The sequence below is a fragment of the Gymnodraco acuticeps genome, unplaced genomic scaffold (assembly GCF_902827175.1).
Source record: "Gymnodraco acuticeps unplaced genomic scaffold, fGymAcu1.1, whole genome shotgun sequence".
Classification (NCBI taxonomy): domain Eukaryota; kingdom Metazoa; phylum Chordata; class Actinopteri; order Perciformes; family Bathydraconidae; genus Gymnodraco; species Gymnodraco acuticeps.
In genome coordinates this window covers 1494820-1512714 of record NW_022990334.1, presented here as the reverse complement: position 1 = coordinate 1512714, position 17895 = coordinate 1494820, and the positions used below count along the sequence as shown (strand labels likewise).

At 39.9% G+C, this 17895-nt stretch overlaps 1 protein-coding gene across 1 annotated transcript in view; it reads left to right on the top strand.

The window, feature by feature from the left end:
• tenm1 (teneurin transmembrane protein 1) overlaps nucleotides 1–17895 on the top strand; it is a 212891-nt gene that overhangs the window by 138009 nt on the left and 56987 nt on the right. The window contains 3 exon segments of the mRNA XM_034223176.1: nucleotides 2948–3091; nucleotides 4246–4498; nucleotides 5248–5268. Of these exon segments, the coding sequence (XP_034079067.1) occupies nucleotides 2948–3091; nucleotides 4246–4498; nucleotides 5248–5268 (418 nt within the window).

Genomic DNA, 17895 nt, shown 5'->3' with positions numbered 1-17895 from the left:
TGTGTGTGTCCATGTGTTCACACATAGCCAGGGAGAACAAGAGAGAGGGAGATCATGCTCTGTTTGCCGGGGTGAACACATTGCCCGAGGCCTCAGCAGAGGGGAATGAAAGCTTTCACCTGTGAGATATTGAGTGTGCTTTTTATGTACCAAAGTGTACTTGCTTGTTTTTTGCGAGTGTGTGTGTGTGTCGTTTCTTGTAATATAACTACAGCAATATTGGTTGTGAAGCAGTTCTCAAAACACTGACACTTTCCCTTTGAGATTGCTTTGCCCGTTTTGTCCTGTGAAAGCCTTGTTCCTCAAATGAAATCACTTGTATTGTAGTTTTTTTTCTTCTTCTAAAAACAGGGACAATGTCCCTGCTGAAGGCAATGTATTTATTATGGCATTTTCATAAGGATGGATTGGTTTCCAGGCCATGAAATTGTTTCTTCAAGGAGGGTGCAATGTGACTTTAAGGGCTGGAAATTGCACATTATGTAACAATTTAAAACCATGAATTGTAAATCTACTACCAACGCCTCTCTGTTCCACTTGTGTCCTTCAAAAACCCAAGATCACAGGCCTACCAGAGCTTAAGACAAACACAAATTGAAACAAATGAACCTCTTGAATGAACTGAAGTGATTGTACCTGGACTAAGAACTTTTGTTGAACACCTTACAGTTTATTTTTCTCTTTCACAATCTCGAGTGTCCCAAATGACCCATTATTTTCCATCCCCAATCACTCTATCGATTTGACCATAGAAGTGGAGATTTAAGTTGGCCTCGTGTGTCTGCTGAGAGTTCCTCTCAAAGTGAATCTCCTGAGTTTCTATCTAATGCGGAAGCCACTACTTACGTATTCCACCATCTCTACCTTTCTTTCTGCCGGCTTTGCTTCCCAGTTTCCCTTGGGTGCCCATCACTTCACAGGCATGTTGTTTTACAGTGAAGCAAAGTTACGAGAGATCGTTGCCAGCAGTGATTGACAGCTACAACACTTCTCCACAACAGCTGTGTCAAACAGAGCAAGCCCTCACAATATATCATTATATGCATTTAAGCAATGTTGTATAATTTGAAATATTAAACTCCTACTGCTTTAATTATACATTATGTTAAACAACTGTTTTTATACATTACCTTGAAAACAAAAGAGAGGGAAGAGAGGACAGAATGTATTTCAAATAAATGAGCCTGTCTACATCGGAATGCCTTGAATACATGCATACAGAGGAGAAACAGCCTCAGGATATTTGTAATGACTTTTGAGTTTAAGTCAACTCTCCTACAGTGAATGTTACTTTTAATTAAAGGCTAGCTCACTGGAAATCTAAAACTGCATGCAATAATAAATAAATGCTTCATTAAAAGCTGCACTTTCAATATTTAATCCATATAAAATAGTCTCAATTCCCAAAGTGTCATGGTAAAAAGCATTTGTGTGTCTTTCAGCTCATTGTTTTAGTTTTTCAGTCCAATCAAAGTGGTTTCCAGACAAACCCGTTTTAATTTCACAAGCTCTGATTAACCCACTTCGTGGTTGCATCAACAGCGGACAAAGTTAACAAAGCATTTATAAAAAGGTAAGGTTACTTGGCAACCAAAAGGAGAGGGAATATTTAACTCATATTTGTCGCTTTTCTAGAAACAAGACAAGAAAAAAAGATAATGTTGCTCTGTGTCAGTTGGAATTTTGAAAGGGCCCTGTTATGTTGTTGGGGTTATCCCTTTCTTGTAGTGTGTTGTATAGGTTTTTGTGCATGTTCATGGTCGGCAAAGGCTAAAATCCCTGTGTTCCCTCCACACACTCCCCCTGTGCCTGAAACCCCTGCATTAGACTTTTCCACCCTAACACATTGACATCACTACATAACACTCAAGCTTCATTGGCTAGCGCTCCAACACATTGTACGTGATAGACTAAGGGGTGGGATATCTCTAAGCATTTGACCAATCAGAGCAGACTGGGCACTTTTTGAACATTAAAACAGTAGCGGCACAAAATACTAATATGAACCTGAAAATGAACATCTTAGGGCCCCTTTAAGTAAGCAACTGTTTGCCAACAAGTCTCAAAGAAATAAATGATGCATCAGTAAAACAAATGATATCAAGTATGAAATGAAAGTATCACATTTCACCAAAGTAAAAGCATATGTGTTTTGAGAAAAATATTCATGGGGGATTGAGGTAGAGCGGATTTAAACTACTAGTCCTACCGATGTGGGGTAATCTCATCTTTAATAACAAATCTGAAAGTACTTCATGTGCTAAACATTTGATTTGGTTCTAAAACATGCATCTGCAAAATGAATAAAGCTCTCAAAGCGAAGTAAAAATAGAATTCCTTTAAAGTTTTACTTGAACTGTGTTTTTTACTTCTAAAAAGCCGGAACACTTAGTGCCTTTGTTTCGTTCTCTGTGTCTGTTTGATTGTGTGTTTCAGAATGACATGCTAGGAGGCATGTTTGTATGTTTACATGTTTTCCTGAACTCCCACGGCCTTGTCACCGGCTCCCTTCAAACGCATCCCGAGCGCTGAGTGTTTGAATTACTGTTGAAACATGTCTAATCATGGCGAGCCTAAAAAAAAAGAAAAGAAGCAGTCGTTGATTGTTAGTCTTAGTGGAAAGCTTCACAACGTATCATTACAACTAAGAGGGCAACAGCTAATTCTAGGGCTCCTTCATGAAGACGGGCTCCTCCTGATTACGCCTCCACTTCTCCCTGATCCCTCTCAAACACACACACGCTGATGAGGTCTCGCCACAGGCCTTTCATCTGTCTCAACACTCAATACAGTATAGTTTCGAGAGCGCTTTAGCTTAAAGGCTGACTGTCACTTCTGTGCAAATATCAGCACATTTGGCTGAACATACTGTCGTGTGAGACGCAGCAGGTCTACAGCACATAGCTATTACTGAGAATAACATCAAGTCTGTGTGTTTGCATTTCAGTATCCGTCGGCTACGAGTATGAGTCATGTCCGGGCGTCATCCAATGGGAGAGGAGGACTGCTCTGATGCAAGGATTTGAACTGGTCCCCTCAAACCTCGGGGGCTGGTCTCTGGACAAACACCACGCCCTCAACATACGCAGTGGTGAGGAACAATACACATAATATTCAAATCAAATTGAGCAACAGTCACTGACATCACAACACTTGCTTTTAGACGTATCTCAATAATTATTATGCTAATTATGTTAAAGGTCCCCTATTATACTGTTTTTCATCAATATGTTATAGGTCTCAGATATATACAAAACATGTCTCTGAAGTATTTGGCCTCCAAATAACAAACAGGTCATTGTAGCATCCCATAATCCCCTCTGTTTCAGCCCTGTTTCAAAAGTGCTGATTCTCTGTCTGTTACTTTAGATGAAAATAAGGAGCCACGCCCCTCTGAGAGATATTTGGTTACAAAGAACACAATGGTGCTCTAGGAGGAGATTCAGGTGATAAGGTGTCGGGGGGGGGGGGGGGTACCTTGGTTGCAGTGGCGAGCCGTCAGGGACCTCTAGGCCTAAAATATTTTTAAAAATTATATTTGAAAACATAAAAAAAAAAAAATGTTTATATTTTTTTAGTTATATTTTTCATTGGTTTTACCAAAATAACTTGATTTAATTGTATTTAAAATAACATTTCCAAAGAACTAAATCCTTCGAATCTGCCTGTTCAGTTTCTGTTGGAATGTGAAGGGTTAAATGAAAGAAGCTCGTCTCTGCGAGTCACTGTGAAGATAGGAGCTGATTGGGGGGTCAGAGGGCCTAGGTATAAAAGTCACGGCTCGCCACTGCTTGGTTGGTGATTGGCTAATGGTTACACAAGCCAAAAAATCGTTATGACATCATAAAGTGGCTCAAATCTGATCAGCTCATTTTCAGACAGGTTTTTATAGAAATGGATCAGGACAAAAAGTGAGCAAATCTTTTTTCCTGAAACTTTCAGAATCTCTCTACACAGAGGGGACACATGTTGATGTAGAAAATACATGAAAAAGTGGATTTTGCATAATAGGTGACCTTTAATATAAACTGCAGTATGTCTGATTGGCGGATACAACCGCAAGGCTTTAATTCTAGTGCCAAACTTCTTATGCCCACTTATAACCAATACAGAAAATCCGTAGTGTAAAATAGCTAAAAAACGTTCAAACTTTGGCAGAAATGTTGCAGGATCCCACCAGGAGCAGATTGAGAAAAATGTGTTTCCAGAGCCTTTTATGTATTTATCGCCTTCCTCACTCCCCAGGAATCCTCCACAAGGGAAACGGCGAGAATGTCTTCCTCTCGCAGCAGCCTCCTGTCATCGCCACGGTGATGGGGAACGGCTTTTACCGGAGCGTCCCATGCAGCCCGAGCTGCAGCGGCGCCGCCCGGGACATGATGCTGTTCGCCCCCGTGGCCCTGGCCAGCGGCCCCGATGGCTCCCTCTACGTGGGGGACTTCAACTTCATCCGCAGGGTCCACCCCGACGGATACACCAGGACCATACTGGAACTCAAGTGAGAGAAATGATCTTGTTGCGTGTAGTGGTCCTGATAGGAATCTCTCACAGGGAGATTCTCAGCATTGGATTGAGTCGAGCACAATTAGAGCACAATTAGCTCGGCTGATATGTGTTAGCATGGCATTAGCTCTGGCTGGCATCTGCGCCTGTGATCTGTTTGATCTCAACAGAATACATCCCGAAGTTTGTCTTCATGCAAAAGCAGAGTGTGTGAGGTTTAGACATCACACGCACTAATCTACCTCTTAAGCATTTGAGAGAAGCTCTTTGCTGCGAAACAAAGATTTAATTTTGTTCCCGTGGATTATGACGATGATATCTACTACATAGCTGCAGGCACTACATTCTTTATTTCTGTATCTTCTCAAGCGTAGAATCTCAACGGGATTGCACAGTAATTTGTCCTGTAAAGTGTTCTCCTTGTGTAACTTTACTCTCTCATTCTCTGTTATTATTGCATCTCCGACTAATATTTCTGGTTCAGACGGAGGTTTTCAGAGAGTCTGTATTTGATACTTCCCCATCCTCCGGGAGCAAATGCCAAAGAGCTTCCTGTTTATGTTAATATTTAATGTGAAACAATACAGACGTCTAAATCAACCCTAATCTCTCTTTATGGGGAGAAAATTGACTGACTGTAGCCTATGAAATTGTAAGTGACTCTCGTTAGCATCATAAATGAACGCTGTTTTTACCTTTTCTTCTCTCCTTTTTTTCAAACGCTTCTTTATGGCTTATTATCAGGAACCGGGACACCAGACACAGGTGAGAACTAGTGATTAACACCTGCTTTTATATCCCTGCACAACACACACACAGACTCACAAATGATGTGTGAAGAACAAGACATCTTGCAAAATGCCTCGCAGCACTTAACCTTGGTTTCTTTGTCACACGTTTCAAATTGCGTTGACCTGACTTCCCCTCTTCCCACACACACACACACACACACACACACACACACACACACACACAACACACACACACACACACACACACACACACACACACACACACACACACACACACCATACCCAAAATCTGCATGTTGCAAGCAGATCTATCAAATCCCCATTTAAATTTCACCCAGGCGATATTACATTTATAAATGGGAAATCGCCCAAAATGTCAAGGATTTCATGTTCCAGAAGATTACTGATACTCAGTTTAGCATTCACCGCTGCCTGAGCCGGAATAAAAGCCCGGGGCCTCGCACGGCCTCAACTTCGTCCCTGGCCCCGAGCCTTGATGGTGGTGTGAGCTCTATACACCATGTTCGACAGGAGATTAGACAGATGTTATAGGTTGTGTGTGTGTGTGTGTGTGTCTGCTCTGTGTGTGTGCCATTATCAGGGGTTATATCAAGCCGATCGTGTGTGTGTGTGTGTGTGTGTGTGTGTGTGTGTGTGTGTGTGTGTGTGTGTGTGTGTGTGTGTGTGTGTGTGTGTGTGTGTGTGTGTGTGTGTGTGTGTGTGTGTGTGTGTGTGTGTGTGTGTGTGTGTGTGCGTGTGGGTTGTTTGTGAGAGAGAGACAGCGAGGATTTATCCGAGAGGATTTTTCAAGATGCCATATCTCTAGCGTGCCAAAGTTTCCCACCATGCAAAAAGGATAACCTGGCTTTATGGGTGGGTGTGTACATATGTCTGCAAGTGTGAACATGCAAATGTGCCTGAGATGCACAAAGCGTGATACATTTCTTCTGTATAGCCTTAACCAGTGATTTCCAACCAGTGCTACTTGTACCTCTGGGCGTACTTCAGCAGATGCCAGGGGGAGAAGATGTGCAGAGATTGTGGAGTAGCTCAACTAATTAGATGAAAAATAAACCAAGCTAGAGAAATGAAGCCAGCCAGAGTAAGCTATCCTACACACAAACACTGAATGTGTTTCTAAGACTGCAAGAAAACCAGGTATGAAGTTGGAACCGCGAGTTAAACATAATATTTTAGCTAATAATGCTAACATTGAAAACAGTTTATACAGTTTGCTTAAAGTGTAGATACATTATTGAAATAGATATATTTTACCCATGCTAGCATAGGTAAAAGAAGCCCTTATATGTGTAATATTTATCTTATAATGCATAATAATGCATGAATTATAGTTATTGTAAACATCTTAAGTTGTTTCCACAAGGTTGGGCGCAAAGCAGCCAAAACAGCCAGTTGTTTTGTTTCTATGGTTACCTTCTCTGGTTGCTTGCATCGCTACATACAGCTGTCATCTGATTGGTTGTGCATCAAAATGTCAGCAGTAACTAGGTCAAAGTTTAAATAATTTGAATTTTGAGCACAGCACTCTGCAACAAAGTCGAGAAATCTCCATAGACCGGTCTATGGGTACGGGTTGGCACCGCTCACACATAAAAACACAACGCTTTACGCCATATCTGATATGACGTACCCGTGATATTGTCAGCTTAAAAGTAAAACTCTTGAATATACAGTAGTTAACTTAAAGGCACTGTAAGTAGATTTTTCAAGGTTATCCCCACCTCCCCAACTTTACAAGGCTTGAGGTTCTGAGAGCGAATTAAAGCAACCTTAGATTCGCTCTTGTGTTACACCTTGTTACACCAGGAGGTTCGAGGGTTACCGCCCCTTGAGGCACCTAGGACCTTGAGACCACAGCTCCCCGCCGCGGCTTCGGCAATAGAGGCTTTGAACACCGACCACTCTGGTTCAATGTATATTTGCAGTTTTCCAGACCCTAACCATAACCAAACATTTCATTATATAGCATCCCATTGGATATTTTCTTAAGATCTGGCATCTAGTCTCTACGTTATCATATAGGTTGACGCCCAGAATCCTCTTGAGCAATAATGGGGGGAAAAAAAGAGAGAATTCAGGCAGAAGCTTTGAGGATCTTAAACACCTCTACACACCGTTAGTGGTTCTTATACAATGAGTGAGAGACATTATTTTTGATTGAGTCTATACGTTTATTTTTCAATCCTACTCTTGCACGTTCAAGTAATACCTAAATGGCTGAGACTCCTACATCCTGCCACTCTGAGTAAAATCATCAATGAGTGTAACATCTACTATTATATCCCCTTTTATACTGTATGAGGAGGATCACACCTGGAACATAGCAGCTGGTGTCAGTGAAGGTACTGGGTGTAGCAGTGGGTGTTCGTCAGATAAGGTTAGGAAGCACAGATGTGAGGTGAGGAAGTAGCTTCTTCTGAAGGCACTTTAGATACCCTTTTCTCACCCTGGAGCTTTCTCCTTTAGTTCCTGCTTCCTCCTTTTTCTTTCCTCCGCACCAGCTTTTTACTCTTAGCAGCCTGTTAGTGTTCCTCTTTTTATTCTATACTATTGTTCTCTAAAGGCAAATGCATTAATTATTCATCCGGATTCAGCGTTCAAAGCTTTTCACTCCACATTCTTTTCCAGCAAAGTGCCTATCAGCCTACAGGGCTACAAAACAAGGTGTTCTCCGAGGGGAGACAATATGGGATGTGCTCACCATAAAAAAGAACATTGTCTATTTTTCCTCTTTGAGAGTTTGAGCAAACATTGGAAGGAAGACGTCTACAATATTATCTCAGAGCCCAGGCGGTCGATTTGCAGAGACAGTCAGAAACAAAATCAATTCTGATCATTGTTTTGTTATTTTAAGTGGGGGAACAAAATATTTTTTTCTTTCGTAGTTGTTATTGTTCATTTCCCTTCCGCTGGATGACTGTATTCGGATCTGTGAGCATCTAATTGAGAAAAAAATAATTTGTTATCGGTTATACGCACCATGCATTGCTCATGGCGGCTTCAAGAGGCCCAACAAATATTATATTCTGCACGGAGCATTGGCACACTTTGAGATTCTGTGAACAAGTCTCTTAGGATCGAGTTTAAATTATGTATGTGCAGTTCAGTGCAGAGCTCTGTAAACAGTTATGCACTTAATGGACTAGATGACTGACAGCAACCTCGCCTATGTGGCAGTGTTTTCTTTTTTCCCAGCTAGGAGAAGGTTCCGAACAAAATGTGAAGTGAGTTTTGTCTTCGGGGAGTTAGGGTTGCGGGGGCAGAAGAGTCTTAGAGCGTACCACTGCTGAGAATTAAATAATAATAAGGGATGTATTTATTTTTGTATTCATTTATTTGCATTTTAAGTACATTATTTGGTTACAAGGCATAGATAACAATACTAAGACTTGAATACAATAAACAACTTCATAACAATCCACAAATAAGAAAAAGAGAAGAAAGAAAATGGGGTAAGGAGATAAAAGAAACAAAAAACATATTAACCATAACTTATAAGATAAAGCTAACACATAATGATGAGGGATGTATTAATGCGCAAAAAAATCCCAACCTGGGATCAATAAAGTACATCTTATCTTAAAACATCAGTATGTCATTGGTGGTGGTAGATAACAGTTTTAAAATAATAAAGTCTAAATATGTTACATAAAAATAAATATGGTTTGTTAAACATGTAATGTTAAAGTAGTGTTCTTATTTTGCCCAGTACATTTTAAGATTTTAAAAAGCATGGTGTTTCAAGTGTGCATTTGCCAGTGGGCGAATGTTAATTTCCACTTCTGGAGAAACTTGATGCTCTCTGCAAGTAGGCGGGGAAAAATATGTGCCTACATCAGAATTGGCCATCGGCGAAATATGAGTCGGAAAAGAAAATCTGATATATGCAAAAACTCTTTTTCATACATCCTTAAAAATTACTACAATCGATTTGTAACCAGCGAGAAAATGTTAAGTTACAATCAGAAAGGTCTGTAGGTCCGCAGAAGCATGACACAAGAGAATTTCCCTTGGTTTTATTGAAAAATAAGGGAATAAAAAGCACTTTTACTGATTGTTTCTGAGTTTCATGGCAGAAAACTTTTGACCAAACATTGAATTGCACACTGCTATGTAATTTATTGGATCTTAGATACAAAGTGAAAAGTTCAAGCTCTCTTTTCATATCACTTCGTTCAAGTTTCACTCATATATTTAAACAAAGGAAGCCATTGAGAGCAAGCTCTTTTTTTTTTCCAAGGACGCCCTTCTCTTAGTCTCAATCATACCACACAATAACCTCACAATATCAACATGTTTATTCTGTGATAAATGAAGTGCAGTCAACACGTACAGAAGGAGTGGAGTGTTTACCGCATGGCTCCATGCCCATAGAGTTGCTGCTCCTCCTACACAGTTGCTGTATACAGCATATACAGCTCCAGGTCAATAGGAGGGTAAATGAAGTCAGTTGTTCATAGTGTGCTTTCTAAAGCCTCAGGCTTACACTCAGGACAAAAGAAAGTTTTATTAACACATTATGAAAAGAACTGTACTGCGACCTCGACCCAACATACGGTATTGTTGAGCCTCACGTTGAAATATTTTGTCCACTCTTACCCTCATAACCTAACAATAGCAGCTAGAACAATGGACAATTGTGTGTCCACGTGCCTCATTTGGCTCAGGACGACTTTAAATACAGGAACACTGCTGGGTTTCATTGTGCTTCTGGACCTTTTGTTGCACTCTCCCTGTTTCTTCAAGTTTAGTTTGCCTATTGCTTTTCTGGACCGTGTTCCGTACAAAAAAAATACAATAGGGTCAACATTTTACAACTATCGCATATACAGTGTTGGAAGAAGTAATCAGGTCCTTTGTTCCAAATGTTACCTTGGTAAAAGTAAAAAAGTATTAGCATGGAATAGTACTTAAAGTTAAAAAATATAAAGTACTTAACAAAGACCCGATTCTGAAGTACAGACGTATTATCAGCTACATTTACTTCAAATATGAAGTACTCGTTATGCAGAATGGATCTTTTTGTAGTATTTTATTATTATATGTTTAATTTTATCCTGTTTTATACATGTAAGACTATTTTAATATTGTAGTTAGACAATGTGAACCAAATTAAGATACTTGGAATATTGTGTAGATTAGTAGTAAAGTACTGCATTATACCATATCAGCATATCATGTGTTTTTATATGTACAAGGTAACTAGTAACTGAGTGTTAAAATGAATATAGTGAAGTAAAAATACCTATATTTGCCTCTTAAAGGTCCCCTATTATACTGTTTTTCCTCAATATATTATAGGTCTCAGATATATACAAAACATGTCTCTGAAGTGTTTGGCTCGAAATACCAAACAGATCATGCATTGTAGCATCCCATAATCCACTCTGTTTCAGCCCTGTTACAAAAGTTCTGATTCTCTGTCTGTTACTTTAGATGCAAATAAGGAGCCACTCCCCACGCCCAGTGTTGGGCAAGTTACTTTTAAAAAGTGTTAAAACGGGGTACAAAAATACTGGACTCAAATGCGACGACTCATATTTTAATGAGAAAAAATCCCTCTTGCGAGGACAAAACAACACTTCTTGATTTCAAACGAACAAAAACTCTCCTCTCTGGTTTAACGCTGGGTCTCTGGACATAGAAGCACACTGAAACAAGACGAACTGGCACAAGACAAAGGGAGACAAGGACTATTTAAACATGAGGGAATTGGGAACAGGTGGAAACAATCAGGGGCGGGGCAGACGCTGATGATGGCGGAAAAACACCCAAAGTGAGGAAGTAACAGGACCTGAACAGAAAGACAAGAGGTAAGTACAAAATAAAACAGGAAATGGGAAAACGAGACATGACATGAAACACGGGGACTTGACTAGAGATGACAGACATAAAATAGACAGACAAGACGTGAAGTAACAAGAAAACCTGACTCTACATAGAAACCTGACTAGACATGGAATGACAGACATAAAACAAACACAACTAACACAATTAACGAGACACCACAAAAAGTACTAGTAATAGTTATATTTACTGCTCTCAAAAAAGTAACTAGTTACTTTATTAGTTACTAAATTATAAAAGTAACTAGTAACAAGTTACTTTACTTAACTTTACAAATAATAACAATACAAATACAAGTTTTTGTGTTGTTCTGTGGCACAGTAAGACAATGCTTTCTGTCCTGCACACAGTTTACATTTTACCGTAATATTTTGTGCGTCCTTTATCCCCACAAATTGAAAATAGTGGTTATATCTCAAAGTTGTAAATGTGCTGCTGCTCTCGCTGATACTTGCATCTGCCATTGTGTGTGTGTGTGCTGGTGGTGGGCATTGCCGTGTGTGTCTGTGTATTTTCCCCATAAGGCAAGACCCGCCCAACTCTGTCTCTGATTGGCTTACCCTGAAATGTTACCCCGCGTTAAATCAAATCAAGTTTTATTTATATAGCACATTTATAAAGATTTTTGGTCGAGCCAAAGTGCTGTACATAAAATAAAAATAGCCTACAGTAGAGACACTTTACAGCAAATACAACAGCACAGATTGTTCAGAATATCAGTATGAGAAAAATGACACCCTCTATCCTTAGACCCTCACATCGTACAAGGAAAAACTTCCGGAGAAAACCCACAGTTTAAAGGGAAAAAATGGGAGAAACCTCAGGGAGAGCAACAGAGGAGGGATCCCTCTCCCAGGACGGACAGACGTGCAATAGATGCCGTGTGTAAATCGAAGAGATAATACATTTTACAGCATATAGACCGAATGTTAGGAAATGCATGTGTCTGTAATAAGAAGATGAATCCACGAGGATGTCAACTATAATCCTGTGGAAGCCATCAGGGAAGCAGCATGAGGAGACCCAAGGCAGGACCGCAGAGACAGGTTCAGCCACGACCCGAAGTCCACGACTTAATCCAGAACTCAGGATAGAGGATCCAAGACACAGGACTACAGCAAGAGGATCAGCCTCGACTCCGGATCCCGGCGTAGATATAGATACAAAATAATAAAAAAGATTTGGCTGGGTTAATCGGAACAAGAGAATACACAGACACAGACAGAGAGGGAAAAGGTCATTGGATACAAGTTATTCTTGATAACCCTCTAGAAAGGGTTAACCAATCATCACTCCTCTCTGGTCACTTTCACTTTTCCATGGTACTGTGAGAGGACATCACTGTATTCGCCTGTAAGTTACATCCGCAGGGAGATTCGGTTCAGTTGGATCACATAATGTAAAAAAAATCACAGTAACTATAACGGCGTTACTGAATGGGAATAGGTAACTAGTAACGTTATTAGTTACCGCAAACCTTTTGCGTTACAGTAACGCGTTAGTCCCAACACTGCCCACGCCCCTCTCATTTCATTTCAAACCTTTATTTAACCATTGAGATCATCAATCTTATTTTCAAGGGAGACCTGCTGAGAGATATTTGGTTAAAAAGAACACAATGGTGCTCTAGGAGGAGATTCAGGTGATAAGGTGGGGGCGTTATGGCATCATAAAGTGGCCAAAATCTGATCAGCTCATTTTCAGACAGGTTTTTATATAAATGGATCAGGACAAAAAGTGAGCAAATCTTTTTTCCTGAAACTTTCAGAATCTCTTTACACAGAGGGGACACATGTTGATGTAGAAAATACATGAAAAAGTGGATTTTCCATAATAGGTGACCTTTAAATGTGGTGGAGAAGAAATATAAAGTAGCTTTAAACGGAAAGTAAAGTACAAATCTGTCAAAAAGAACTCAATGTTCTTAGTTACTTTCCACCACTGTGCATATAATAAAACGTGAAAATCAAACGGAAACACGTCCAACTCATACACAGAACCCATTCTCAGTATGCATCTCTCGACTCTCTGCCTGACATGTGGACTCATTTGTGCTGACCAACAATGTGACCAGCACTTGTCTCAAACGACAGCATTTTCCAGGCCCTTTCTGTTACCAAGTGTAGCTTACTGCTCGACAGTACTGCTGCTTTTGTACTGATACTAAAGAGGAGGGTTACACTGAGGCCCCACTCTACCCTGAACTTCTTCTGACATTAAGTTCTCTTTATATCCTTATCAAATAAAAGGACAATCATTATAAATTAGATTAAAGGTGTACTTCTTCGCTGCTGAAGTTATGACATCACTATTCTCCAGCTAAGCACAGGAAAAGGGTCATCTAAGTATATAGTTAAACTGATTTCACATTAAATAGAAAATATGAGGCTTTATGGCTGATTTAAAGAAATGCAACCTAATGTTATTAGTTAATGTTCACCTTGCCTAGGGCTACGTATTAGTGCAGTATACATTCTGTTCTATGGGTATAGAGGAATGAAGAAAAAGGTCCAGAACAACATTAGGCTTTGAGATCGAGGGGCACTATATCTCTTTTATAAGGTTACTGCTGCTTCTGTAAAGGATGCTTTAGAGATGTTTGGGTAGAGATGCATGATTTATATTGGGTAATTAATGTTATTATGTGCTATTCTGTTAATTCAACTACAGCCGATAAATGAATGGCTGATAATTGGAAGCCAATTGCTTTCATCGACTAAAGAAGTGCAACAAAATACTCCTGATAAAATAGGACGGTATGCACGATTCCGCCAAAAACACCAAGAAGACAGCACACTAAAATCCAGACAAGCCAAACATGGCAGTCACTGTTGTGGAACATTTTGTATGTGGTGTAAGAGCTGGAAAACAAGATTGCGTATGTTTTTTTTAAGTGCTTCACTAGAAAAAAAAACATATCAGTCAGAACTGTTTTATTTGTATTGTATCGACCCAGGAAAAACCAAATATATTTTGCAAGACAGCCAGGGAGAAGCACTTTAAACTGTACAGAGACCAGCTTCCTGAGTCTAAGTTCATGTTGCAGCTGGTTCCAAGCAAATGGAGCAGCGCAACTAACGGCCAATACTAAATGCCCGAAGCCGATAGGTCCCCTTCTGACAGATGCAGATCTGCAAATAAGATGGAAGAGCACCAAGAATAGCCTTATGATAAGGATGTGCCAATGGTTTTTTAATGAGTGGGTCAGAGCAGACCCTCCAACCCGAGCATACAAGGCGCAATGATGCACAAGGGTTTAAGATCGGAAATGAACCTCAGTGCCTCGTGGTAGACACTATCCCAAGTAAGATGGGCATATAAAGATGCATTCATCTAACCATACAGACATAAAGGTTGCAGCAGCTCTGTTGTCTCTCTTTGACCTTGAAATAAAATAAATTGTTCAACCAGTTGTTGAATATGGGGCTTAAAGGGGAGATAATTGTTTGTTTGTAACAGTAATGACACATGATTGTGGTTAGGAGTGCATAAAACACAGGTTATGAACTTTTTTTAAATGAAACAAAAATGTGAGATGATCAATTGTCTTATCATTATCGGCCATGATAAACAGATAATCACCAATAATCAATTCATTTATATTGAGTGTTGTATGTCTTTTAAAAAATTTACCTTGAGTCTCTTCAATAAAGCTGATGATGATGATGATGATGATGATGATGATGATGATGATGATGATGATGATGATGATGATGATGATGATGATGATGAAAAAAGTCCATATCATCTCTAGTTTTAGGAGGTATTTTGCTACTGAAACAAAATGTGACAAATAGCTGGATATTTTTGGTGTATTACTTTGAATGTGTGTTTAAAATTGGCTCTGCTGAATTGGATTATTAGTTAGCAGGGACATCCAAGGAACACATCATCCTTTGGCTGAATACTTTCATAGCCCTACATTCTATTTGTTTTCTTAACAAACATGCTGATACAAAATGCTGAAAATGAGATTATCTCTGTGGGCATCTGTTTGCATTTAAATTGGAAGACATTAGTCTTCCCTGCAACAGGCACACATTTACTGCCAGAGTACGAACTATGTTTCACTGGACGCCCTGATGCCTCTAAAACATGTTTTAGTTCAATCGATGTGTAGTCTAGTCATGATGAAGGATGGCTGTTATGATTTCCTAAAACTGTGTCACTTGGGTTATTCACTAGGAAAAACAATATGTTTTTGTAAAAACTAAACTAAATGCTCTTTTGAATGCCAATAGAAAAATGTGCCTGAAATTTCAAAAATGTTCAATTTAATCAGAGTCAGAATCAGGTTTTATTGCAAAGTAGGTTAACACATCAAATAAATGTGCTTCTGTTGTGTAAATAAAATAGTACTAGTCTAGTACATTATAAAACCATTTAAAAACAATTATAACCATTAGAAAAATTAGAAAAACTGTTTGAAAATGTATAAATAAATAAAATAACTGATATTAAAAAATCCTGATTTATAAAATTATTAGGGCTGTCAGTCGATTACAATATTTATCGCGATTAATCGCATGATTGTCCAAGAGTTAATCGCGATTAATCGCAAATTAATCGCACATTTTTTATCTGTTCCTAAATGTAGCTTAGAGGAATATTTTTTCAAGTTTTGAATACTCTTATCAACATATGAGTGGACAAATAGCTTTATGCTAATGTTTATTATCATTTGAACAATGACAAAATTCTCATGAATATTAAACACAACAACCTCTGAGCATTACAAATATTCGCCTCAATTCAACCTGGAACCTCTCTCATACAATCAGGCCGCCCCTTGTCTAACCTTTGGGGCCCCAAGCGACATTGTGAGATGAGGCCCCCCCCCCCCCCCCCCCCAACCGACAGGAGTGAAAAAATGTTTGCAAATATAATTCCTGTTTATTATTATTATCAACAGTTACTTTTTTTATACAGTGAAGGTAAATGGTAAATGTGCATGTATGTCGTTCAGTATGCGTTTCACAGGTGAATACGTCTGTATTTCCTGCCAAATACTAGCCTCATAAAGATTCAAATATAATTAATGCAAATAAACTACTTCTACTAATAATGATAATCATAATCAATTCAATAATAAAAATACTATATTGTTTTATTATCATATAGTCAAGACAAAACATGCTTATGACATGCTCAAAAAATGATATTTCTTAAATCTGTATTCAAATGTAGTTCCCTCTGTCAGCAATGCATCAACAACTAGACACACATTTCTCTCAGTATTTCTCTGTGTTCTGGTTGACATGATGATGACTGTTAGGAGTTAAGGGGAGAGGCTGAGCATCACCATGAAATGTGCAAATTGACATAAAAATGAATAAAAAGGGAAAAAATGCTCCATGTTTTTTGGCTGTAAACTTTAACTGTTATGTAAGCCAACTAGACAGACAGTTTATCACTCTTCCTCCTGTACATTAGCAGATAAAAGGCATAACATACTTGAATGAATGGTAAATAAAGAATGCTGGAAATAACTGCATCTCCATTAGCCTATATGCTATGCAGAGACTGCCTTCTTCATGTCGTGAATTGCAGCTGATGTTTTAATATGGCAATTGGCAATTTGACTTATACAACATTCGCAAGTTGTACATTTGACTCATACAATAATAACCCACCTTCGAGTGATGCTCGAGTTTCTTCATGTTTTGTTTTTTGTGCCGGACTGAAACTGTCTTTTCACCGACATCTCTTTACCTAGTGGCCGTATCAAAGCCGTGATTGGTCAGATGTCGATACATTGCAACGGTGTCGGGTTACAGACATGCTCCCCTTGTCATCTCTCGGAGCAGCCACACTACAGCTTCAAAAAAAGCTTGGAGCTGGGCGTGTCTGAAGCTTGGGGATTTTATTCGAGCAACGCGACCAACAACCAATCACATGAATCTCTCCCGCCCCCCGACATACAAAGCAAAAAACCCCGGGGATTTTATGCGAGCAATATATATATATATAAACTCCCCAAACAGGCGAAAACCTACCAGTTTCACCCACTGTCTCTGCCACCTCCCTCCATGCCTGGTTCTTCCGGTTTGTATCCCGGTAGGTGAAGAGGGTCTGGTTCATACAAAACCGGGTGATTTGCTACGGCGATAATTAGTTTCTCCTCCAATCTTTTTTGAAATATAGAAATGAACGGCGGGATATCTCTCCCAGCTTAGACGCGGGTTTGATTGGTACGGCTTGAGCTGTCAGATTTTCAGAAACGGGATTTGATTGGCTGGCGCTGGCTACTCCGGCGTCTCCGGCGTCAGAAGTTGAACATTGTTCAACTTCTGACATGTTCAACTTCTGACGCCGGAGACGGACCGCTATGCTACCACAATTCAGGTTCGGCGAAAAGCTGAGGCAAACGTGACGTCCACCCCCATTCGAAATGAATGGGCAGACGCGTTGGAAACCGTTTTGAAGCTGTCGTGTGGACGGGGCCGTCACACTCTCGCGGGGGATTCGCGGAGAACTGCGCAGTGCGCACAGCAGCTGAGGCCCTCTGGGCGGGGCCCCCTGCGCAAGGCGGGGCCCCATGCAGCCTGCGTGATTGGCCTGTAGGGAGGGGCGGCCCTGCATACAATAATACAATACAAATGGTGTGTGTGTGTGTGTGTGTGTGTGTGTGTGTGTGTGTGTGGTGTGTGTGTGTGTGTGTGTGTGTGTGTGTGTGTGTGTGTGTGTGTGTGTGTGTGTGTGTGTGTGTGTGTGTGTGGTGTGTGTTGTGTGTTGGATCGTTGGAGCTATGTGCAACTCAAGGCATATGCTC